Source organism: Hoplias malabaricus, chromosome X2, assembly GCF_029633855.1.
Source record: "Hoplias malabaricus isolate fHopMal1 chromosome X2, fHopMal1.hap1, whole genome shotgun sequence".
Classification (NCBI taxonomy): Eukaryota; Metazoa; Chordata; class Actinopteri; order Characiformes; family Erythrinidae; genus Hoplias; species Hoplias malabaricus.
The window spans coordinates 36,255,533-36,281,180 of record NC_089819.1 but is presented as its reverse complement, the minus strand read 5'-3'; the positions used below and the strand labels follow the sequence as shown (position 1 = coordinate 36,281,180).

The following is a 25,648-nucleotide window of genomic DNA, read 5'->3' as shown; positions in this document are numbered from 1 at the left end:
TTTCTTTAAGTTACAACCTCTCCAAGCGAGACGTTTGCTCTTCTCCACGCCGACGAACAAAGACTTTTAAAGGACCTCGTTCCGCTACCCAGGAGACGTCTTGAGTTAGCTAGAGTATGAAGTCTTTACTAATACGTCGAGTGATTTGAATACCTTCTTTCATTTTTAATTGTGTTTATGTTTTATCGCTCAATCTAAGTTTAATCTCACAAGTGATCAAAGCAGGTGAAACTTATTCGTGGCCAGAATAAGATATCACCTCTTTAGATTAGTTGAAAGCGGATATATTAGCATTATAAACCGACTTCTGAGGGCACAGTCTCTGGAGATTCGACTGACGAGCTAAACACTCTGAAGAAGCCACCCCACTCAGGGGAGAGACCAGCCAAGCCTGCAATTCTCCGAAAAAGGGAACTCCCGATCGACGTCGCCTGCCTAAGGCCGAGAGTGCCTTACTCAACCTGGAAGGAATCTCCTTCACAAGCGGGCCTATCTTCCACGACTCGGGAAGGACGAGAAACAACCCCTAGAGCACGGAGGTTAAACAGCGGGACTCGACGGCTCGGTGAAAAGCGGCAAAAGAGTAAGCAAGCTAAGATTCATTCACTCTCCAGAAGCTGGTGCCTAATTAAGTCCCTTGATAAATATACACCAAGTAAAACCTCAGTTAGCAATCTATTAGTTATAAGTCCTAGTGCCTAGCTTATCTTTAAAGTCGAATCGGCTTCACCTGCGTTGATGCCATGAGATTTCAAGATTATGCTATGTAAAGTAAATATCCTCCTTCTTTTTGTAAATAAATACCTTCATTATTTGAAATCACAGTGTGTGCAGTCTGTTCATTAAAAGTCTGAAGATCCTGAAGATCTCACTTGGCTAGCTTGGCTATCATTCATTCTCAAACTAATGATTAACGTTTTAATTGCTTAAGCCAATTATAAAACTTTAATTACTATCATTAGTCAAATATCAGTAATCATAAGAGTTTGAATAAGGTCAACGCTACAAACACAATATATAAATATATATCAAATATATATTCATATATTACGGTATATGCATCAACCATAGCATATTATTATTAGTATACTACATAGTAATATTAGAGTTTATTATTTTAGGTTAAATGTCATGCAAAGGAGATAAAAGGAGATGAATGATATATTGGAAGAAAGAACCAAAAGTAGTTTCCTCATCATTTAAACAGCAAAGTGTTAATGGGCTGTATAGTTTGATTATATTTGACTGCCACAACCTAAAATTATTTGCCGTGATAATCAGGAAATCGATGTGGGCTACAGTGAAACAACGTCAGATTCGTTCATTTACTTACTGTAATGTAATGACATTTACTGTATCTTTTAGGCTGATAAGATACAAGATATAGACAAGTTGGACAACCTAAAGGCATACACACAAGGGCAATTCAAAATGCTTTATAGAGTGAAAAGAAATATAATATGAAGTTCAAAGCAAGAGCAAGAATAAAAAAAAAATCAAAAGCATTTAACACTATTAAAATAGCACAATAAAAGAAAATTCATGATTAAAATTATTCAAACAATTACAAATAAAGGGAAAAACTGATGCTTTATTCCGAATATATATTAGAAAACAATTTATGTAAGAGGTGGATGTTTGAACAGCAATAAATGGACAATGTGTATGTGTGCATGTAGACTAATATGTTATGCGTGTGTGTGTGTGCGCGCGCATGTGTGTTTTTGTTTTTGTTTTGTTTTTGTTTTTTTCAGGTCGGGCACCCTTTTTTCAATAATTCATCTGCAAAACTGTCAAGGTCCTGGCATCTCTTGAAAATGGCAGTTTGAGTCAAACACTCAGCTGAAGAAGGCCAGCGCTCCAACCATGTGGTCTTCCCCAGAGTGTATGTGTACCTGCCAAAGGACACACTTTAACATACACTGTATGGCTTAACATTTTTTTAGACACCTGTGCATTAATAGAGAGTTTGCTGCACTTTTTTTTCTACAAGTGCTAGGGGGTGGCTTTATACACCTCTGGTATACTCTTGGTATTGAATATAATGAGTGTACATAACTCATCTGCAGATGCTCGAGAGTGTCTAATTTCTTTTCATGTTAATTACACCAGCAGTGTGTGCTCATTTAGACATCTAAATCCACAGTGGGTGACCTTAAAGCAGCTGAGGTCTCCACAATCATATAGCAGAAACCTTATGAGTCTTTAAAACAGAATTGGGACAATTTTTCTATAATAGATATATTTATATAATGTGTTACCCAGTGTAAGAGCTGCCTTCATGCCATATGTCTGAGGGCGGGCCGATGATGAGATAGTCCTGCCCCTCCTGCAGGTTTAGCCCTGCCTTGCAGCTAGAATGAGAGAGAAACACTCTGGTGTCCTGCAGCTTCAAGCCAACCTCGGAACCTGATAATAATAATAATAAAAATAATCTTTATTATTACTTAAGACATTGTACTAGGTGTACAAATAAATGTTGAAGTGTTTGTGTAACATATTATTGTAATTCAATATTCAGCCTTTCTCCCACTCCTTTGTTTTTTGTTGGTAACTGTTGCATAGTATTAAAAAAATAACAACTGGTATTACAAAAAATAATAATAATAATAAATAAAATATTTTATTATATGTATTTAATACATTACATGCACAATCGCCAACACAAAAACTCCAAACTACTGGACAGTATTACTCACAGCTCTGTATTAACCATGCTCTGCCAGATGGGTCGTACTGCCTCTGAGTATCACAGCACAATCAGCGTTCGGTTTTGTTCTGTTCAGTTCTGCCAACTTTTTGGTGATTTCAAGATGGTGGAATATCTGCCTTGCTCCTGTAATTAACTCACGATAAGGCTCTTCCCCCCCCACCCCTCAAGCTGCAGAGCTTCCAGTTCATTCTCTGGAGGGCTTGCCCCAATGTGCTTTCGTCATACACAATGTGAGGCATATTCCAAATGGCCCCCTTCTCTATTCCCACATTGCTTACTATGTAAGAAAATATGAAGACTGAAGATTAAAAATATATTGAGTGTTATATGAGTAATTATAAACCTGATCTCTTTTCAAAATATTTGTGAGGTAGGTCAAATGACAGTTTGTTTATGACCACAGTTCATTTTTCAGTCATTGTAGCGGCAAAGTAACTTTATTAAAGACCATTATAATGAACTCCTGAATATAGCTATCCATAAATACTCTACGGTATGTAAATAAAGAGATAGTTAAAACAAAGTTTTATGAATCTAGAAGTTATGGGTGGTATTTCTACATGAAGTACAACAGAAATAAAACTCTTCAATGTTGATGACATTGTCAAGTTAGTTTCCTGATTAATTTGTACAATGCAGTGTGCAAGTTGTCTAGATGTCTAAATTTACCCAATGATCAAGCCTTCATCGCAGCAACCATTGAATCCAAAGTCATTTTAAAGTTAAATCCAGAGACAGGCCAGCCGAGTCTTAAACAATTCAATATATAATCTTTACACTGCTGTCCTCTTTATGACTCAAATATGTGTATTGTGTAATAGTAATTATCCTTGGGCAAGACTCCAAACTCTGGATATAATTGTCAGTTGTAAAATGTAAAATGATGGTAACAGTAATGTTGTTGTTCAAAGTAGAATCTTTTTTTTTTCTTTTGTCTTCAATCGTGCAACTTGTGAGATATGTTTGAATTAGATTCCATCAGATATAGACAAACTCTTACCTTCCTTTATGACCTGAGTGATCTCCATCTCATATCTGTCATACTGACTGATGTTCACACTCAGCACCTTGACCTTGAACACTGGAGAAGAAACTTTACTCAGAAACACACTGGATGAGTAAAGATTTTCAGACACATGTTCCTTCAAAATTTCTTTCTGAGATGGAGGGTGTCAGCAAAGGGTTTGGTTCCATTTGCTGCTCTAACAGCATCTACTTTTTATGAAAATTTGGAAAATTACTTGAATGTAAGTGAGGTCAAGTTCTGATGTCAGATGATTAGTTTTGGTACTCCAAATTATCTCAAAGGTGACTAAAGCCGTGTCTACCTTAAAGTACCTTAATTCAGTTAAGGGGTGTCTACAAATTTCTACAAAATATTAACTTAAGTAAGCATAGGTTTAACATATTGTTGTTATTGTAACAGTTACCATGGTAAATTCCACCACATGCGATTTTCCTCCTGTCACTAACAGAGAAGGACTGATCATCTGTCTTCATCACACAGCAGTCACCTGTACAGAGTTAAGAGGTTGTTCTTCAGTAATTTTCTTGTAATTAAAGATGACTTGTCTGATTGCCCTTGCTCATTGGCTCCTGTTCATTTACAAAATAAAAATACGTGTGTAATTCTATTAAAGACAATGAGCATTTCTGTTCTTAAAATGCAATTCTCCGATCTGCATATGCATTAAATCTGTTTTATGTCATCATCTGTAGTCTCTCTCTAACTCGCCCTAAATAAAAATATAAGTAAAAACAAAAAATCTGAGAGAAACTATTTCACAGAAATGAAATCCAGCTATATATTCAGACCTAACTATAGTATGTAATGTGTGTATATCTGTGGATTTGTCTGTTCTTACCCTGAGTACATCTGCAAATGTTGTCCTTGCAGATTTGTCCAAGCTGCTCTTTGTCCTCTGGGGGAGTGTAGAATCTGGTGCAGCTTTTATCTGACCACACCCAAACACAGGTCATATTTTTAAAAATAATTCCTCAGCATGAAAACATTTTACATACAACATATACATGCATATTTAAACTGGCCACTCAATTAGAAACCCAACTACCTCAGCGGACCACTATACCAGCACATAATATAAAAAACTGAGTATAATGACTAAAATCATTGAATAAAATGGCCCTCCTTCTCCCCATAATTCACCAAATTGCTACCTAATTCAGGCATCTCTTAACTGACATCAGAAATGTGGAGGATAGCTCTCCAAGTTTTATCTTCCCAGTTTGGTAGCATTGTATGATTGGGGAGGCCTAGTTAGTGAAGTGAACTGGCAATGACCAAAACAAGGTAAAAGAAAAATGGTATATTAAAGGTTTTACAGGCTATTTTTAGGTCCTACCCTAGAAAGATGTCATAAGTTATTTTAGATATACACTGATCAACCATAACATTATGATCACCTCCTTGTTTCTACACACAAAGTCAGAGACAGTAGCTCATGTGATGCTGCGCAGTTTTTGTTTTGGTCGTCCTCTCATCCTTCATCAGTGGACGCATAATGCCACCCAAAGGACAATTTTGGCTGGTTATCTTGGTTGGTGGGCTGTTTTCAGTCCAGCAGTGACACTCCAGCTGACTGATACTGTCTGATCCACTCATACTAGCAGAGGACACACACTATCACCACCAAAACCACATCAATGTCGCTGCAGAGCTAAGAATAATTCATCACCCTGTAGTCACTCTGTGGTGGTCCTGACCAATGAAGAACAGGGTGAAAAAGGACAAACAATGTATGCAGAGCAACAGGTGGGCCTCAGAAAGTAGGTGTTTCAAATAAAGTGGCCAGTGATTGCATAATCAAAACCAAAAAGTGAAACAGAGCTGTGCCCGTACCTTTGTTGTAATACTGGTAAACAGTAACCGTAGAAGGCTGTAAAAGCCCTACTTTAAACTTCTGCTGCAGTCGGAATGTGATGAGGTCTGTCTCTCTGTGAGACACCTGTATAGATAGACACACATATGGATGCTTATATGATACCTTATCACTTCTAGGCGCACATATGTTGGATCAGAAATCACATCCTCACTCTCATAATGATACAAGATATATTGACACTGTCCAATTAAAAAACATTTATCTCATTTTTTGTGGAATTTTTACCCTGCCCTTCACATTTTATAATAAATGGACCAACAGAAATGCTCCAAAATAATGTGGAATTTTTAATTAATTTAAAATGTTTAAATTGTAATTTTAGAAGGATTTTCTTCTCCTGTAAAGTTATTATTTTGGGAGATACATGTTTTTCATTGGGCAGCACAGTGGCACAGCAGGTAGTGTCAAACCCACAACCACCAGGTCCCTGGAGCTGTGTGACTGCTCCGGGTGACTGTAAGTGAGGAGTTTGTTGTGTTCTCCCTGTGTCCGTGAGGGTTTCCTCTGGGAGCTCCGGTTTCCTTCCACAGTCCAAAAACACACGTTGGTAGGTGAATTGGCGACTCTAAAAGTGTCCGTAGGTGTGAGTGAATGTATGTGATGCCCTGTGAAGAATGTATTCCTGCCTTGCACACAATGATTTCGTGGTAGGCTCTGGACCCACTGCTACCCTGAACTGGATAAGCGGTTAAAAATAATGAATGAATGTTTTTCACTGGACAGCAATGATATATTACTTTAATAGTAAAGCCACAATTAAAACACTTTATCACACTTTCAAAAAATTGAACAGCACATTTTTTAACATGTAACAATATCTACCTATCCTCCGGGTGCTCCGGTTTCCTACCACAGTCCAAAAACAAAAGTGTGAGTGTGCGAGTGAATGTGTGTCTGTGTTGCCCTGTGAAGGACTGGTGCCCCCTCCAGGGTGTATTCTCGCCTGCGCCCAATGATTCCAGGTAGGCTCTGGACCCCCTGCGACCTTGAACTGGATAAGCGGTTACAGATAATGAATGAATGAATGAATGAATATCTACCTATTTTATTATCATGAATATGTTAGTGTATTTTATATTTGGTTTCTTGTATTACCTTGAACAAATGTATAATGAGAGACCCTCTGTCACTCAGATTGTCCACTACCTGGAAGAAGTTGATATAGCGATCAACTGAGTTAGTCATCTGCAAATGAAACATACACATACAAATGCACAGTTAATATATTGATTTGCACAAATTGATCTGAATTCTACATTTCATAATCATAACTGCCCTTAAAAAATATCTCTATATATTTATACACACACAAACAGATCAATCATAACATTATGATTACTTTTTGTTTTTACAATCCCTGTTCTTTCTCTCAGCCCCACTGACCATACAGGTGCAATTTGTAGTTCTACATTTACAGAACACAATCCATCTCTTGTTCTGCAACCTTTGTTAGTCTCCTATCATTCTTCTGTTCTTCAATGGTCAGGACTGTCACAAAACCAACACTGAGCAGGTATTATTTGTGTGCTGCATAATTCTCAGTGCTTCAATGACACTGACGTTGTGATTGGACATTGGTGTGTGTTGTGCTGGTGTAAGTGGATCAGTCACAGCTGAGAGAATGGACGGAGTGTTGAAACAAGTCCAAATCGCATAATGTTTTGGCTGATGTGTGTATGTGTGTGTGTGTATATATATATATATATATATATATATATATATATATATATATATATATATATATATATATATATATATATATATATATATATATATATATATATATATATATATATGTGCACATACTCTTGATCTGGCAACAAAACAGTCAGTGACTAGACTGTAACACAAATATATAAAAATCAAAACATTATTTCCATACACTGTCCATTTCACAGTTTATTACTAAACACAACTAAGGTCAGCTCTTTAAATTCTCTCACCAGCTCCAGGTCAGAGGTTTCTGGTTCAAAGCCAGTAGGCAGACTGATGTCCAAAATAACCATCCGCACCTGACGTGGCCCCAAAGCTCTATTTGGAATTTGGGATATCATGATTATTATTGTACTGTAATGCTCATAAAAATGTAATATGTCAATAACTCACCTCACACTAATGTTAAGATTGAATGATTTCTCTACATCTGGTGGGGGTTTCTCTATATACAAAAAAAAAAATTAAATTCAATCAACACTTTCTTATGGACATCTGCTCCTTTAAGGGTTTAGATCCAATGCTAAAGAACCTTATACCTTATATGTTTCAAGTAACAAATGCAACTAGTTATCAAAGTTGATTTCTTTCTATTTCTTGAAATTTTAACCAAGACTATTCACAATTGTTGGCAGTTTCCTATACAGTATCAAGGTCTCCCAAGTAGAATGATACCTTTGAGACTAGCATGCAAGACTGGGATTTAATATTAAATGAATAACTTCACTGACCATGGGTTGTGAAGAAAATTAGGTCAATTTTTATTTTAAGGTCATTTTTCCTAAAATGAATACTTTACTAGTGTTGAGTCAGGGGGTGACCAAATGAATCTTCGGCCACCTCCCAGGCACCCCCACCAATGCTTTGCCAGCAACATTTTTTGCAGAATCATTTCTGTTGGGATGCAATTTAACAGACAATCCTCAAACAAGTAGTTCTAAGAAGAAACAGATGGTGGCACTGTACTTAATGCCTGTATCAGTAAAGGAGTGAATGATCAGGAAACACTACTAGATCCACAGCAACTTCACATAGAAAAAAATAAGGTATCATTTTCTGTGCCACCCCTGTGTGAGTAATGGTCTCAGTCTGGCCACCCCTATGAAAATTGTCTGGCTCCACCACTGGTTGGATTATGTGCACTGGTTGGATTATGTGCATGTGACTCCTAACTCCCTTGTCACAGAAGCTGCAAGCTGCTGACAGATGGTGTGAAGGGTGTGCATAATGGCCAACCAGAGAAAGGAAGCCAATTTCTACATGTGATTTTTTCATTTTGTGGGACAGTCATACTGACACCTCCAAAAGAACTCTGGTTCTAGAACCAGTTCAAAATGATTTGTGCAATTATTTGCCATTGTACAGCATACAACAAATTGTATATTCCCCATTTAACCCAGCTGTGGCAGTGAACACACACTCTGTGCACTAGAGGCTGTGAACACAACACTATAGCCAGCACCCAGGGAGCAGTTGTGGGTTCAGTGCCTTGCTCAAGGGCATCTCAACTGTGGATTGACGGAGGAGTGCTGTTCCATCAACCCCCACTGCCCCCAATTTTCCTGCCAGTCATGGGTATCGAACCAACCTTGGTTCTGTCAAGTGAACCGGCCCATGTTGCCTGGTTCCAGGTTTGCTGTAGCTAAATTCAGTGGCAAAGCCAGAGATAAATGTATAGAGCCATGTTTATTCATCAACTGTGTAGTGGAGTATGGATCGAATGGAGAAATGAAAAACTCTCTACTCTAATAAGGATTGTGTTTGTAACAGAACCCACATTCCACAGGATTTTGTGTGTGCGTACAAACTCTCATCAAAGACTGAGCAGGACACTTTCCAGCGACACCCTCCCTCATCCCCTTAGGAGGAAAGATAACAAACCCATTTTATGATGCTGTTAGACCAAGAGAAAACCAGAGTTAAAAGGACTCTTTATGGCCGTGGCACCTAAATGACGAAAGGTTTTCTCGTGTGGGATTGACAGATGGTAAAACTGACTGAACTCGGGTTGACCTCCCAGTAACCATCCGCACAGGACGAACAACATGGACCATGTTGGAAAGTGGAAAGTGGACGTTTGCGAAATCACGTCTCGCCTGAGGTCGCCTAGATACATAACGGAAATAATCAAATTCTGATAAATATGTGTACGCGATATGTATGAATGTCACTCTTTGTGTCTTCAGATGAACAACCAATGAAGTGATGTGTATTACTCTTTTCAATCATGAAAGAAAGTTTCTGTCTCTAACTAAGAAAACGAATTAATATCTTCTAACATGATATTGTAGTGGGACGTAATCATAACGTACCCAAGATACTTATATACGTAGATGTTTGATATTAATAATCCAGGACACTCAAATGTGATATGTCACAAACATGTATAAGAAATTTTGGTATACACGAATTTTTCCTCTTCTTCTTTTTTGAATCTCTCTGATACCTCTCTCCCCCCGTTCTCTCTCTCTGAAACGTGAAGCAAGTCACGTGAGCCTCGGACCCCGGATCCAATCAAAGGAAGGACACCTCCCAATAGGGCGTGACCGCGCTACCTTTGAAAAGAGGGTGCCGACTCATTTTCGCTCTGCTGCTCTTCTCCTCTTCTTTTGAATCACTCTCTTGCACTCTTGATTTTCGAACTCTACTTTGCGTGCTCTTACATGCTCTCTCCATCTTACGCTCTCTCTCTAATTTTTAACCTCTCCAAGCGAGACGTTTTTCTCTTCTTTATGCAGATGAACAAAGACTTTAAAGGACCTCGCTCAGCTACCCAGGAGACGTCTTGAGCTAGCTAGAGTGTGAAAGAAAATTTACGAATAACGTCGAGTGACTTGAATACCTTCTTTTCTTTTCTGACCCAGCCTGAAACTTCCACGAAGAACTGCGGGAACTGAGCGGGACGCCATCACTTCCAGGACCTCAAAGAGCCTCTGTACCCGGCGAGTAGTTGAGAATTGACGAAAAAGTAAGCTAAACCTACGCACTTCCAGAGCTGAAAATTGAATTAAGTCTCTTGATAAATTTATACGTTAATTAAATCTCAGTTAGCAACACATTAGTCACAAGCCATATCGCCTAGCTTATCTTCCAATTCGAATTGGCTTCACCTGCGTTGATGACGTGAGATTTTGAGATTATGCTATGTTAAGAAAATATTCTTTTTGTTAATAAATATTTCCATTATTTGAAATCACATTGTGTGGAGTCTTGTTCATTAAAAGTCTGAAGATCCTGAAGAACTCACTTAGCTTGGCCATTATTCATTCTCAAACTAATTAGTAACGTTTTAATTACTTAAGCCAATTATCAAATTTTAATTACTATAATTAGTCAAATATCAGTAATCATAAGAGTTTGAATAAGGTCAACGCTACAAACACAATATATAAATATATATAAAATATATATTTATATATATATCACGGTGTATATACAACATACACTACAACTGTCTACAGCTAGTTCTGATACACGTGTGTAAACGATACCGAGTTCTGAGCCGTGGTACTGAGCCTGTGAACAGTGAGAAAAGAATCCAAGTATCCCAGAAACACACAGATGTGGCATATTCCTGCACAGCATCAAGGAAAATATAGCATGCTGGTAATGACCTGTCCAGCTCCACTACATGAAGGCACTTTACTTCAGGCTCTGTGGTCTTTCTGGAATTTCTTTACCTCAATACGTCCACAGACACCAGCATGGTTCATAATGAAGAACCAACTCTTATTGGTTCTAGCTGGGAATTAACTTTTTTGGTTAAGAAACCAATTTATGTTGGTGGAAATGTGCAAAAGTGTTCCTAAATAGATTCACGAATGGGAACCAAATCAGTTTCTTATTGGTGGCACAGACTTATTAATGGCCTGGGTGTGTCAGATAATCTGAAATAAACCTATTTTATACATGGCTGATGCCTTTCAGTTAACCCACTCTAACTGAAACATAGTGGCCTGGATGTATTAGAGATTATATACTAAACCTTTTTAAATATGGCTGCCCCAAAGTGGTGGAACCCTCTATAAAGATCCTAAATTGGTTTGTTCAAGGACTAAAAGGCTAAATTTATTGCACATTACTGGAAAAAGGAAAGCAGTTTTTTTTGTGAGAAAAAAAAACCCACTCACCGCTGCTCTCACTGATGGACACGTCCAGTTCAAAGCCATTACAGGTGCTCTTCTCATAGACATCAGGCAACTCGTTATATACTGTTACAACCTATGAGGGGGTGAGGAGAAAGAGAATATGAGACAGATAGAGAGGGAGATAAAAAGATTAGAAACAGAGACAATGGTGAACTTCATTGCCAGGCCAAAAAAAAGTTCCAGATTTAAAAAGAGAGAATAAAGTTATCTGTGCAAAAAATATTTAAAAACAAGACCTTCTCTCTGAGATGAGTTGAAGTGAACTGTGGCTCATCATTTAAACAAATGGGCCAAACTCGGCTGTTTTGAATAGGACAGTTTAGACAGAATGTTAATGGTGTGGTGAAACTTGATCCTTTTGGTACTTTGACCATTGTGGTACAGACGTTTTATTAAGACCCCAGGGAACTGTGTTAACTTGTGGAAAATGGGGTATAATATGTGCCTTTTAAATACTCTGTGAAGCCGTACTGTAATAATTGGCAGTAGAATGTGTGTTTAATAGTGAAAATAAGAGCCTGTCCATCTACAAAATGCAACAAAAAGAATTGGGACTAAAAATCTGTATGGTGGTGAGAAAAAAAAAATCCCTTCCTTGCTTCAATTGTCCAGGCTCAGCAAAATCATGTGGCAATAAAATGAAGTTAGCTGAGTACCTGAATGACTAGTTAATCCCTTGAATGTATTTGTTCTTCCTTGATGGAATACACATATTCCAAGTAAACAATGCCAAGATTTTTCAGGGTCAAACTGTGAAAGTATGGTTCTAGGAACATGAGGAATATTTTTCACACAGGAATTGATCACCACAGAATTCTGACCTTATCCCCAGTGAAAGCTATGGGATGGACTGGAGATCCCAAACACCTGTGGCTGAAGGAAACATTTAGGAACACAATTCACTGAATATAATAAAATATAATATAATATGGTCCGAAATATGTGGAGACTTGCTATTTTAATTTCCCACTTTGCTGCTATAACAGCTTCTACTGTTCTGGGAAGGCTTTATAACAGATGTTGAGGCATTTTTGTTTTAAAAATAAAATAAATTAATTACATTAAATAAATTAAAATAAAACTCTAAATTTGGGTTTTATGTGAAATGTTTAGCAAAGTTTAAATAAAAAACGCAAAACATATATATGATAAATCTCTTCTCATAAATTACCAGTAAATCCTCTCAATTTAAGGTGGGTAAAATGGGTAATGATTATGTCAGTATTACCCTGACAAATCACAAGGATACCATAGCCACGCCTCCTCTCTGAGTCAAAGACACTGGTGAGCTAAAGTTTATGAGCCATTAGTAAACAAGTTAGAAAACAAATAGCTATCCAACTATTCACCAAGCTATGGGGAGGAAGTGAAAGGCATAAGGCAGAGCAGAGTAACAGCAGGGAAGGCAGACCCACTCGGTCAGCAGTAGAGTGGAGTGGCAGCAGGGGAAAGCACCGATTTGAAAACACTCTAGAAGGTATCCAGTTCATACAATTATGCTAACATGTATATAATTATATGAATAATCACACGAAACCACACCACAGACACATAAAAGGACATACATAGGTTTATACATGAATGGTTGTATAATGCCAACTCTACAAACCAGTGACATTTAATTGTGTAATGTTATCTTGTGTGAAATGACAACTGCAGTTCAGAGTAAATACCCAGAAAAAAAAACCCAGCAACTGCTCTGTCTCGAGGCTGTGTGTTGCCATGGTGACGTTAACAGCATTCTGTTCTACAATGATAGAGAGCCGTGAGTTACAAACGGTCATTAGTTTATTGGACCACGCCCACACCATTCTCAGAGAGCTCAGAGCATATTTTAGTCATTTTTGAGGAGATATTCATCATATTTTATAGTTAATTAAATAATGCTCAATCCCTTCAAGGAACACAGTTCCACTGCTGTACAGTCCAATATAGGTTTTATACCTATCTAGCCAACGTTTGTCATTGAACATGATGACATCATGTGCAACTGCTCCAAAATGTTCCAATTAATTTTATGATTTTTCAAAAATATTACACAAAATGTGTGTTCCCAATGGGTGCACATTAATGTGCTAATTACACAAATTAAGAGGGCTATCTGCAAATTGTATGACTGTGGGTATACCTCCAATATTCCTTGGCCGGTTCCAGAGGCTACCACCATGAAGTCCTGGTCTAGAGGAACCTGCTCAGTTTAAAACATTATTCATGAAATACTCAAAAAAAGACACAATGACAATAATAAGAAAACCAAAAAACTAAAGAAAATCTGACAATTTTAAGGGAAAAAAACAAAACTGCAATAAATCTGCAGTGTTTGTAGTTTACAGATTTTTTAAAGTAGTATTTGTGAAGTGATTTTATTCCACTATGAATCTGTAGTTTTTTTAATGTGGCCATAGTTATTGTGCAGTAAAATTAATCTACAGCAGAAGCAGATGAGAGTGCAGAATAGTCAGTAGAGAATTACCCGTGATGAGCGAGCAACATGGGCAAGTCTTGGTGTGAAAGCCCAGCGCATGTCAGAACGTCCAGGAACTTGGAGCTCCACCTGAAGATTGAGTGCTGACCTAGGAGGAACTTTAACCAAATACTCCGATAGAGCCTGCAGTACTACAACTGTGGACTAAAAAGCGGAGGGAGAGAGAGAGAGAGAGAGAGAGAGAGAGAGAGAGAGAGAGAGAGAGAGAGAGAGAGAGAGAGAAAGAAAAACAGAGGGAGAGAGAGAGATTTTATTTCCACCACATTGTTCCACCACACTTGTTCGTTGTTTTATCCAGATTAAAGAAATAGTTGTGATATTTTATTACCTGTGTGGACCCAAACCCACCCCCAGGTCTCCGCTGCTCATTCAGCCAGTTGAATGGAGCTGCTGCCTCCACTAGATGGCCCCCTTTCAACAGAGCTAGCAGTGCATAGCCTGTAGACTCCAATGTAACAAAGGAGTTACCCGATTCACGCCAGTGAGTGCGATCTGAAATATACAAGAAAAGAATGAGTGACAAATACTGAGAAGATGAATCCTAATTTTGTTGCTGATGCTAAAAAGTCTGTAGCATGCCACTGAAGTAAAAAAATACAATGACACAAACTGTCCAAAAGGGAATTTTTTTTTACCCCATTGTATTTAAAGGAGACGTTTACTACTGTGATCAAAAAAATTCCTTATAAAATTCAGAAAATGTTTCCTCACCATTTACTAGCTCTCCAGTCTAGAAACAAATTTAATGTGTTTATGAAGCCCCAGTGAAATGTAAGTTTAAGATAGTCAATAATTAATTTCAAATATCATGAATTGGAGTTTCCATTTAACTCAATGGTAAATTTTACGTCATTATTTGTTTTGCTTCATTACATTTTGCTGAAAGACCTGACAGATGACATTCTTCTGGAATACATATTTTCTTCATTTTATATATTGTTTACTAGACATTCTGTATGTCTGCACAGAACAAAAAAGGAAGGTATGTTATGAATATAAAATATTTCAAACTTACTCTACCTTCAAAAACTAGGTACTAATGCACAAAATTGATGAGTTCAGCAAAAATAGCTGTGCTTAAAATGGCCCTTGACACTATTCCCATCACTATAGCTCCTGTGCAAAAATCACTACTCAAAATTCTGAAGGTAGATTTCATGGCAGATCAATTGGTTACCAGCCAAAAGGCATGGGCATACCTGATTGGTTATCACACATTGGGTGCACTGTAGCTCACAATATGGTGCACTATTAAAGGGAGCTGTATTTGGGATGGTAGTAAATGATTTCAGGCATTACATTTTAACACACAAAACAGTGTAATACGGGTATCTACAATGCACCAAGTAACATCGGTTGTATACTATACACTATAGTATATGGTTGTATACTGTATACACTATAGTTCGAATGTACTGAAAATTGTGCACTATGTTTTTGGACACGACTACAAAATGGCAGAACACCAAATTTAGTTCACTAGGTAGTGAATAAGACCATGCACAGAGCATATAATTAAGTCACATGGGGAATCATTAGAGTTTTGGTAGCATAACCTCCTCAAGTACACAACTCAAGAAACAAACCTGTCATATACATGACTTGACTGATTGTCTGCATTTTGAGTAATATGAAAATTCAGTTAAAGTGATTGTTCCGTTAAAGATGCTGTTATGAATACCTGGCGATGCGGCCTGGAGTAGTACACTCTTCATGCAGCCTTGACCACTTACAGCAAGAGCATAGCAGGCTATCGCCACAGAGTAGGGTCGACGCAGCTGACGGAAGCGCTCCTTTAGATAATTACCTGCTCTTCGGAAACTCTCCTGTAAAACATTCACTTTACTTAGAGCACAGGAATAAACTCCTCTCCCATGAATGCTTTTCTTCATTTAAAATGAAAGTGTACGTGCATAGAGACTTATGCAAAATATCGGTTGGTACAGCAAAGTTAATAAAATTGTTAACATGCTTTACAAAGAACACACAATAAATGCTCTTTTGTTGGATAAAATAAAAAAGGGCTATAAAATGTTCCAGTAAACTTGCCGAAATATTTTTGTCATTACTGGCATGTCGTACCAGTGAAAATGTAGGTACAGCATGGTATTTCCCTCACTTCAAGAAAGTGCATAATACCTTTTCCAGTTTCTCGCAATGAAAATTTGACCATGAACATAACCTCAATAATAACATTTCTCCAAATCATTACTGATTATAAATTACTGAATTGTTCAAACACAAGTAAACACAAATCTATATTGATGTTTGATGTTTAGAAAAACGGAGAACGACACATTTCCCTATTTTGAACAATATAAACATCATTAATTTAAGGAAAACAAGTAAGTTTTCCTAACATAAGTTTTCTACAACATAATTAAACTAAATATAACAAAATACAAAAAATGAATATGAACAAGTATAAATTAAAATAACGAGTTTTGTTGGTGTGGTATGGTTTCCTCCACGTGCTCTGTTCTCCTCCCACAGACCAAAATAAAAAAAAAACACACACACAAGTATGTGGATTGGCTACTCAAAAGTGTCCATAGACGTGAGAGTGTGAGTGAATGCATGTGTTTGTGTTGTCTGGATGAGCCACCAGTCAATCACAGGGCAACACCCTAACACATTTACACCTATGCACAATTTTTTATTGTCAATACACATATCAATGTGTTTTTTTTTTTTTTTTTGGATTGGGAGAGGTCCTGTTGTGTGTATATATGTTTGTTACTTGTGGGTTGATTGATCCATCACTGCAGGAAACAGCAGCCTGAGCCTCAGCCAAAGCAATCAACACAAACGCAGTAAGGGTTTCTTTGGACTCAGCCCCCCGAAGACCACCCTGTTAACATGCAGACACACCAGTACAATCAAACACAATGTGCATCCTTAGAAACATCTACCAGTGAACTAGACGTTTCCATGGAGTGACATGCACTATGGAACATACATTTTTCTTTCAGGGATGACAAATATAAATATATATTTAATATATTTCATAAATATATTCTAAAAAATTATATTCAAAATTCTTATTATATTATTTGCTACATTTTGGTTAAATAGACAGATTTCACCTTTAAATGAGCTGTCAATTTGTCCATAAAAATAAATACAGTAATAATAATAACAATGATAATCTTTTATAATGAATGATAAATCTTTTATATTGAATGACTTAAATTGATAAAATGCTATTTTAACGTGTACCCATTGGAGTCACAAGTGGGCAAGTGCACAAATACAGTATAATCTCCATGGAAAACAAGAAATGTTTTTCCCAGTGCTAAATGTGAAATATAGGGGTTAAAACCACTTAGAATGGAAATGCATTGTCTGTAGTGATATATATATATATATATATATATATATATACATATATATATAATGTGTATGTGTGTGTGTGTAATGTATATATGTGGGATTACATTTTTACAACAATTACAACAATTTTTGTGGTACTTAAGTATTCTTGTTGTATAGAGGTGAGTTATTTAATATGGTGGAGTGATTACTATTGGAAGAATGTATTATCGGTTTGCAGAACTGTACTCTATGATACTAGGTTTTTCCAATCAGTGGTAGTGGTAGAGATAGTAGTTGTTTATTTCCATTTCATGAGGATGGTTTTCTTGGCAATGGTTAAAGCTGTTAGAAAGACAGAGGTGTTTTTTTGTTGTTGTATTAATTACTGATGTAACTCCTAGTAAACAATTCAGGAGATAGGGGGATATTTATATTTAAGCATGATGTTAAGATATTGATAATTTCTTGCCAGAAGCTTTTTTGTGTGTTCTGTGGTGTTCTGGGTGCAGTGTGGACAGATTTCAGAATTGATAAATCCCATTTTAAACATCTTTTGCCCTTTGTAGTGTGTTCTGTGGATGACTTTATATTGTATGAGTTGTAGATTAGTGCTTGTGATCATATGGAAGTTATTTTTACATATTTGTGTCCAGTATTCAGCCCTGGCAGTAATAAATAGACCAATTTCGTCTTGTGTAGTTGGAAACCTTATTTTGGGGTGAGGTTTTGATATTAATTTGTGTAGTTTTTTTTAGAGGATACATTGATAAAATCTAAATCTACATCCTGCAATTTTTATGTTTTTCAGTTATTTTTAATTTTGGATGTAATGATTACTCCCAATGCCAGGGTGTTATTGTGGAATGGATGTGTGATGCATTTATCCCTCCATAACTTAAAGTTCAGTGGTTTTCTAGATATGAGTAGATCACGGTTGTTCCAGATGGGGTTATTCATGCTCAGTGAGAGGCTGGAGTTTGTGATTTTATGAAATTTCCACCAAGCTGTCAGAGCTGTTGCTACTGATGGATTTTTTAAAACGGTTATGTTTTTTGAGCATGTGGCTGATAAATGTCTGCTATTTTGATCAATCCATGTGCTGTCTGTCTGATTAGGGTTAAAAAATATTAGTATATGTTGCAACTGAGTTGTAAGGAATTAATTGTAAATGTTTGGGGCTTCTAACCCCCCTTTGTTTTTATATTCTGTAGAGCAGTATATTTTATTCTGGGAGGTTTATTTTTCCAGTAGAATTTGGAGATAGCTGTGTCTAAAACCTGAACCAGTTTGTAAGAGGTTTGACTGGGAGCATTGAAAATAAGTAATTGATTTTGGGCAATATCAACACTTTATTTATGGCTATTCTGACTGTCAGGGGGATGGGAAGATTTACCCAGGGTTGAAGATCTTTACATATAGTTTTCAGAAGGGGGGTAAAATTGATATTGAGTAACTGACAGCTGGGGAGAAATTTTAACACTGAGTTGGAGTGTTATATAGATCTGTGTTTACTTCAAGAACAGTGGATTTGGTCCAATTAATGGTATAATCTGAGATTTTAGAGTAATTTTCAATAGTTTGAATTGTTTCTTTTATTTAAGAAGATGGGTTTTGCAAGAAAAGAAAGATGTCATCTGCATATAAAGTAATTTTATATTGGATGTGTAATGTCTCTATTCCTTTTATTCCCTGCAGCTAACGGTTCTATGAAGATGTCAAAAGACCAAATTCACTCATGAACTGTATTATTGTTTCTGTACATTTCCAATTGCGAGTATTTTTGGATTTTTTAAATTCTGTCTAAGACTGCATTAAAATCACCACCAATAATAATTGGGGAGTCTGAAAGTTTTGGAAAAAGGTGTGGTTGTCAGCATTTGGGACACACACACACACACACACACACATATATATATATATATATATATGCAATGGTTATTGTGTTTTTGTTAATAGTGATATTTATAATAATGTATCTACCTTTTGGGTCAGTGATGATGGTGTTATGTATAAAAGAGATTTTTTGTTTATTAAAATGGCTATATCTCTTTGTTTAGAGTTATAATGAGTGGAAAACACATGGTTAAAATGGGGTGACTTCAGTTTGTATTGGTCTATTTTTGTTAAATGGGTTTCTAGTAAAAGTCCTATATCTGCATTTAATGTTTTGAGGTAGGTTTTTATCTTAAATTTTTTTACATGAGATCCAATACCACAATTGCTTCAAGTAATGAATTTTAGCTGTGACATGTTAAATTGCTCAGAATAATAGAGTGTATTATTATGTATTGTGATGTTAAGTTATATGTGTGTGCGTGTGTGTGTTTGTTTGTTTGTTTGTTTATGTGAACATGTTATTAAATTTAGTTGTTAGTAATGAGTTTGTGATGTGGAACACAAATACTGACAGATATATAGGAAAAAAACAAACAAACAGAAACAGAAAAAAAAGAAAAAATGTAACTGCTAAATAAACAAGGAGAGCAGAGTAATAATAATCGAGCTTAGCTTGAATAATAGAGACAATGTGCTTTTTCTACCAATATTTACCAGTTAAGAGGTGGCGTATATAGGGTAAAGAGTATTATGGTGTGTGTGTGTGTGAGAGAGAGAGAGAGAAAGATCTATTGGATATATAGATAGATAGATAGATAGATAGATAGATAGATAGATAGATAGATAGATAGATAGATAGATAGATAGATAGATAGGTAGAATAGATAAATAGGATAAACAGACAGTTAGACAGACAGATAGACAAGACAGACAGACAGACAGGCATTTAGTGTCAGTCAAGAATTCACTTAGTTAGTCAGTTTTTTTCTTTTTTCTTTAGTATTAGTATAGCCAGTGGGTAACATTTATTTCTCTTTACAACTGTCCATCTACATAGAGTTTATTCACAGATACTACTGTTCTTTATCCAAAATTAATCCAAAATCAGTACCAGACCATGTGTATGAATGAAATCCTCTAAAAGAGAGTAAACCCTTCCTAGAAAAGTAGAGGCAGAACATATGAAACCCATTAAATGTTACCTCTTATATACCTGTTACTGAATTATGAATCACTGCAAACATCAACTGATATGTAGTTAAAGGAAACAAGCACCCTCTTAATAATTTCCATTTCAGAGAAAATGTTAGAGTGTGTTTATGTTTAATTCTCTAACCGTAATGAAGGTGTCAGAGGCAGGGTTGTCCTCTTTAAAGGCTCCAGAATTCAGCTGCTTGTGTTTAAGCAGGTGAATCAATGGCCCACAGATATGCTGCTCATCCACACCAATATAGGGCTTAGCCATGGCAAAAACCTTCACCACAAAGGCGGTGATCCTGAGAAACAGAGGAGGAGAATGAAGGAAACAACATATTAAGTGAAAATATCTTAAGGTGCAATGAGTCATTTTTACAACCAAATAAATAGAAAAATAACCAAATAAATTAAAAAATTTAATTGCTTTGAAGTCAGAGTGAACACGTTTATGCTCCATAGGGGCCCCTAACACAGCTTGGGTGAATGCAGGCCACTAGCTCTTTCACACTGTGAAGAAAAATCATTGAAGAAAATAAATGACTGTTTACTCTTCTCCCATAAAACTGGAAAGTGCTTCATAAAATGTTGCTGTGATATGACTCAGTGGGCCATTGTACAGCAGTGACACTGAAGGGTTTGAAAACTCCAGTAGCACTGCCGTGTCTGATCTACTCTTACCAGCACAACACACAAACACACCACAACCACATCAGTGTCACTGAGGATGATCCACCATACAAATAATTCCTGCGCTATGGTGGTCCTGACCACTAAAAACAAAATGAAAAGGGCTAACAAATATGCAGAGAAACAAATGGAACACAGCGTGTGGAATCAGTGTGCTCCTGTATGTTCTGTGAAGTTGATAAATTGAAAAATTAGTTTAGATACAAAGTAGGTGTACCTAATAATATGGGTGGTTACGTTCATGATCTTTGAAAGATGCTGTCTTACACTGTAAATTTATAGTTTAGTTAAGTTAAAATGGCAGTCTCAAGTAGCGTTAGGAGTCTTGCCCAAGGAATTTCATGGGAATAGCATGTTTTGCCTACCTAAGCAGGGAATAAAAACACCAGTTTTCTAGGTAGAAGAAAGAAAAAACACTTTTTATAAAATTCTGAAGATATTTCCTCACCATTAGCTAGCTCTCCAGTCTGTTCAAATGCTGGAAGCCTTTCTAATGTTTTTACGAAGCCCCGGCTTCAGGAAACAATTAAAAAAAAAACAACCCCAAACAAAACCCCTAATATTATCAATAATAAAATGCACACACTTATGGGTAAGATATATTATTTTAAATATTAATCATAGTTCTGGTGCCTAAGACTAGTCTAGTACTGTAGTTTGAATCTCAAATAACCAAGCAATCCTTTGCAAGATATTCCCAAAACCAACCCCCCAAAAAATCTAATGTGACTAATGTGTAAACTGTGTGAATACCATGTGCTGGTTCCTTCATTTCGGTAGGGTGGGTACGATTCATCATTTTTGCGATAATGAAGCTGCTTCTCATAACCTAGGAGACAGAACGAAACAGAACAAATCAAACCAACTGCTTTTTACCTATCTGTCACTGCCTTTTGCAAAAGTTTTTAAGATGCCTATTCATCCAACATTTCTTCCAAAATAAAAGATAATAATAAAATATTTGCTGAAGTAACTGCTTCTACTCTTCTGGGAAGGCTTACACTAATGTTGGAACATTTCTGTCAGGATTTAACTGAATTCAGCCATTTGAATTCAGGTACTGAGGTTAGATGATGAGTTCTGGCACACCAGCTCATCCCAAAAAAGTATGTAAAGGACCTCCATCATTCCAAACAATGCAGTTCCACTACTCCATAGTTTACAGCCCCTCATCTGATCATTTCCTGTATGTCCACCAAACCATATTTCTCACCTTTCTGAATGTATCCTATAGCTTCCTCTCTGCGTTTTAGTCCAACAAGTTCCCACTGGTCACTGCGGTCCAGATAGTATGTTGCTATAATAGGCAAAGCAACTCTGGCAAGGTTCTGCTCCACACAGCCACCTGGCATCTGGATCAGCGCAGCCAGAGAGTCCTTATTAATGGAATTATCAATACTGTCTGCCAGCACATTACCTAGACACAGAAACATGTGTGTAAAAAACCCAGAAATGACCAAATGTTTATTATGCTTATAAAAAATAAAAATCATTAGGCTTTATGTAACCATGAAATTAAATATATGTAACTTTCTGCCCATCTATCTTCCCAACAAATTTTCATCAATCCATCCATTTACCCATTCAGCTAGATATAAAACAATCCTTTAAACCATGTATACACCCATCAATCAATTGTTAATCTATTCATACATCATCCATATGTCCATCATCGTCCATTAATCTATCCATCCATACAACATTCAATCCATCTGTCAATCCATCCATCCATCCATCCAGACATTTGAAAATGAAGTCGTAAGTGGGAAAAGGCTTTCCCAAATTCTTATGTGTATGTATTGTTTTGTTGTTTTTGTTTTTTCAGATTTTATTAGAGACATCTTGGAAATGTTACTGTGCTTTCTGTTGCAGGTTTCAAGATCTTAATTTCTGTTCTGTTGTATGTGTGATGGGCGGCACGGTGGCACAGCAGGTAGTGTCGCAGTCACACAGCTCCAGGGGCCTGGAGGTTGGGGGTTTGATTCCCGCTCCGGGTAACTGTCTGTGAGGAGTTGGTGTCCATGTTTGTAGGTGGATTGGCAACTCAAAAAGTGTCCGTAGGTGTGAATGTGTGTGTCTGTGTTGCCCTGTGAAGGACTGGCGCCCCCTCCAGGGTGTATTCCTGCCTTGCGCCCAATGATTCCAGGTAGGCTCTGGACCCACTGCGCCCCTGAACTGGATAAGAGGTTACAGATAATGAATGAATGTATGTGTGATGAAAATGATCACCTCTGACGTTGACAAACGTTTCTGGAATTGAGTTAGGAACCACAGAGAGTAGTTTTGCTTTTTCTACGTGAATCTGCTGCTTCCCATCTGAGGACAGAGAGACAGAGACAGAGACAGAGAGACAGACAGACACACACAGAGAGAGAGAGAGAGAGAGAGAGAGAGAGAGAGAGAGAGACAGAGAGAGAGAGAGAGAGAGAGGTTATAACCAGCCTCTTTATCTACAAAACAAAACATTAGGGTGAACTGATCATTGGTATTTCTAAGAGATAAAACATTTCTGCTGGACTACATATGTCCATTTTTTTCAGACACCTCTGGATCATTCAATGTTTCTGAAATCAATCCCTCTTCACTAGACGTTGGAATATTTCTATAAGGATTTGTTGCCATTCTGCCACAAACATTTGTGAGATCAGATAATTATGTTGGATGACTATGTGTAGTTCCAGGGGGCTTTATGCATTTAGCATTGGGCATGATGACCTTTGGGTCATGTTCAGCGGAATATGCATTCTACTGCCAATGTTTTTTTAAGCAGATTTAAATCAGCAGTTGATGCCCCAGAAAGAATTCAAAAGCTGCAAGAGGTGTTTGGAAACTTCTGGACAATGAAGCATCCCACTGACCCAAACTCCACTGATTAGTAGGTGACAACAAATCATGAGAAAACATAATCTCACCATGGCCTTCTCCAAGAGGTCTCAACACATAACTCTTTACATCCATTCTCTGTATCCCCTCCACCTACAACAACACACATAAGATAACAATAACTGAGACCCTCAAATGACCAAATCACCAGTTGTTTTTAATGCATTTTACAAAACAATGCCAAATTTTCTATACACTATTATACCATAAAAAAACAAACATAATTTTTTTTCAGTATACCACCACATGGAGCGTCTTCTTGATGGCATCCTGTCCTGAAAAGAAGCGTGCGGTGGCAGTGATCTGCAGTGGGAATTCTCCTGCTTTCAGAGGAATCACAGTGTAGGGCAGAAGAACAGAGGAACGTGCTCCTACAGAGACCTGTTTCTTATAATCTCCTGTGAATGCCACACTGCACATGTCCTGTGTCTTCTCCAAGATCACAAGTACCTACACACACACACATACAAATACAAAACAAAGTGTCACACCCCCGTTTTTTTTTTAGAACCTCAGTGATACAACCTGATAACAACTGACCAAAAAAGTCCCCTATAAATGAAATGTGTGTAAAATGTAAAAATAATTTGAATGATTTAACATGACTAATCATCTGGATTAAGTGAATATTGTCTATTTTAGCTTATGATCTTTAAATTTCATTTAAATATACTTTTATTTATATGTTTCAAATTAAAATGTTCAGAACTATCTCAGCTCTCTCTGCAGAGACCCCATTTAAACTAGACCACTGTGAAAAGAATTTATAAGGCCTTAAGGCTGAAAAATTGTATTTCAACTTTAGAAACTCTTTATATCTCTCCTGGAAACAATACACAAGTTTTACACAAGTATCCATTTGCCAAGTTCACATAAATGTAGCTATAGATAATGTGCATCTTGTACACCTCAACACGTCTTCATAACTCCAAAAATGCATCACACAATCTTGTTAGTATGAAGGAAATATATTTACACAACTCTACAGAGTCAGGAAACATTTGAAAGTTATTTCTCTGCAATATTATCACAAAGATATTACTAAAACATAGATAAACGTTGTATTTGATGTGCAGCCTGGTTAGCAGACCCCAGGGGATTTAGACTCATTTTGAAATGTGCTAACAGCATAAAGATTGAAATGCATTTCTCAGTACATCTCAATGTTTTATATTTAGGGCTACCTGCCAACAACCTATGGTCATATGTGAGTTATACATTGAAGCCATGAGGTCACACTGTGTGTGGAATTGACCTGTAGATCCTCATTCATGTAGTTGTGCAGCACAGCCTTGACCTCAACATGTTCGTGTCTGGCAACAGTGCGTGGAAGACGCAGATCAATGTAGAATGGTTTCCATACTCGAATGTTAAAAGGCTCTGCCACACAAAAACCTGCAAGAGCACACAGCTTTCTGTGAGTGGCAGAAATCATAGGCAACAGGAGAAGGAAAACTGAAGATTGGGTATATAATAGTTCACACCATGTATAACTTATTTATTTTACATTTTTATTAAAATGTTTACCCAATTTTCTGTCAACATATTGAGCTTTTCTACTGCATGGTATCTACTTGACTCAGATCTTTTTCCTGTTCCATTAGGTAAATTTGGTATGTGATACACGGAACCGCAGACTTATTACATTAATCCCTGTTCACTCACTTGCGCTAACTGGCAGATTGGCCTGAGAGACTTGTCTACACAATGACATGCACAGCCTCAACACAAACTAGCCATCTGTAAAACCTCCAAGCTACAGTAGGGA

At 37.0% G+C, this 25,648-nt stretch overlaps 1 protein-coding gene across 3 annotated transcripts in view; it reads right to left on the bottom strand.

Annotated features, from left to right (window-relative positions):
• Nucleotides 1-1,163: 1,163 nt before the first annotated feature.
• LOC136676603 (venom factor-like) overlaps nucleotides 1,164-25,648 on the bottom strand; it is a 59,270-nt gene continuing 34,785 nt past the window's right edge. For 2 of the 3 annotated variants that reach the window (XM_066653708.1, XM_066653709.1), the window contains 22 exons: nucleotides 25,136-25,275; nucleotides 24,121-24,330; nucleotides 23,910-23,973; nucleotides 23,227-23,313; nucleotides 22,211-22,414; nucleotides 21,751-21,826; nucleotides 20,450-20,609; nucleotides 16,703-16,813; nucleotides 15,644-15,788; nucleotides 14,291-14,454; nucleotides 13,951-14,106; nucleotides 13,606-13,665; nucleotides 11,460-11,550; nucleotides 7,723-7,774; nucleotides 7,560-7,647; nucleotides 6,712-6,801; nucleotides 5,574-5,679; nucleotides 4,579-4,668; nucleotides 4,144-4,227; nucleotides 3,714-3,794; nucleotides 2,262-2,409; nucleotides 1,165-1,895 (listed from right to left, as the gene is read on the bottom strand). In XM_066653708.1, coding sequence (XP_066509805.1) covers nucleotides 1,751-1,895; nucleotides 2,262-2,409; nucleotides 3,714-3,794; nucleotides 4,144-4,227; nucleotides 4,579-4,668; nucleotides 5,574-5,679; nucleotides 6,712-6,801; nucleotides 7,560-7,647; nucleotides 7,723-7,774; nucleotides 11,460-11,550; nucleotides 13,606-13,665; nucleotides 13,951-14,106; nucleotides 14,291-14,454; nucleotides 15,644-15,788; nucleotides 16,703-16,813; nucleotides 20,450-20,609; nucleotides 21,751-21,826; nucleotides 22,211-22,414; nucleotides 23,227-23,313; nucleotides 23,910-23,973; nucleotides 24,121-24,330; nucleotides 25,136-25,275 — 2,552 coding nt within the window. In that variant the 3' untranslated portion in view covers nucleotides 1,165-1,750. Of the gene's footprint in view, nucleotides 1,896-2,261; nucleotides 2,410-3,713; nucleotides 3,795-4,143; nucleotides 4,228-4,578; nucleotides 4,669-5,573; nucleotides 5,680-6,711; nucleotides 6,802-7,559; nucleotides 7,648-7,722; nucleotides 7,775-11,459; nucleotides 11,551-13,605; nucleotides 13,666-13,950; nucleotides 14,107-14,290; nucleotides 14,455-15,643; nucleotides 15,789-16,702; nucleotides 16,814-20,449; nucleotides 20,610-21,750; nucleotides 21,827-22,210; nucleotides 22,415-23,226; nucleotides 23,314-23,909; nucleotides 23,974-24,120; nucleotides 24,331-25,135; nucleotides 25,276-25,648 lie in introns of all 3 variants that reach the window. The other variant, XM_066653710.1, reaches the window with a different exon arrangement.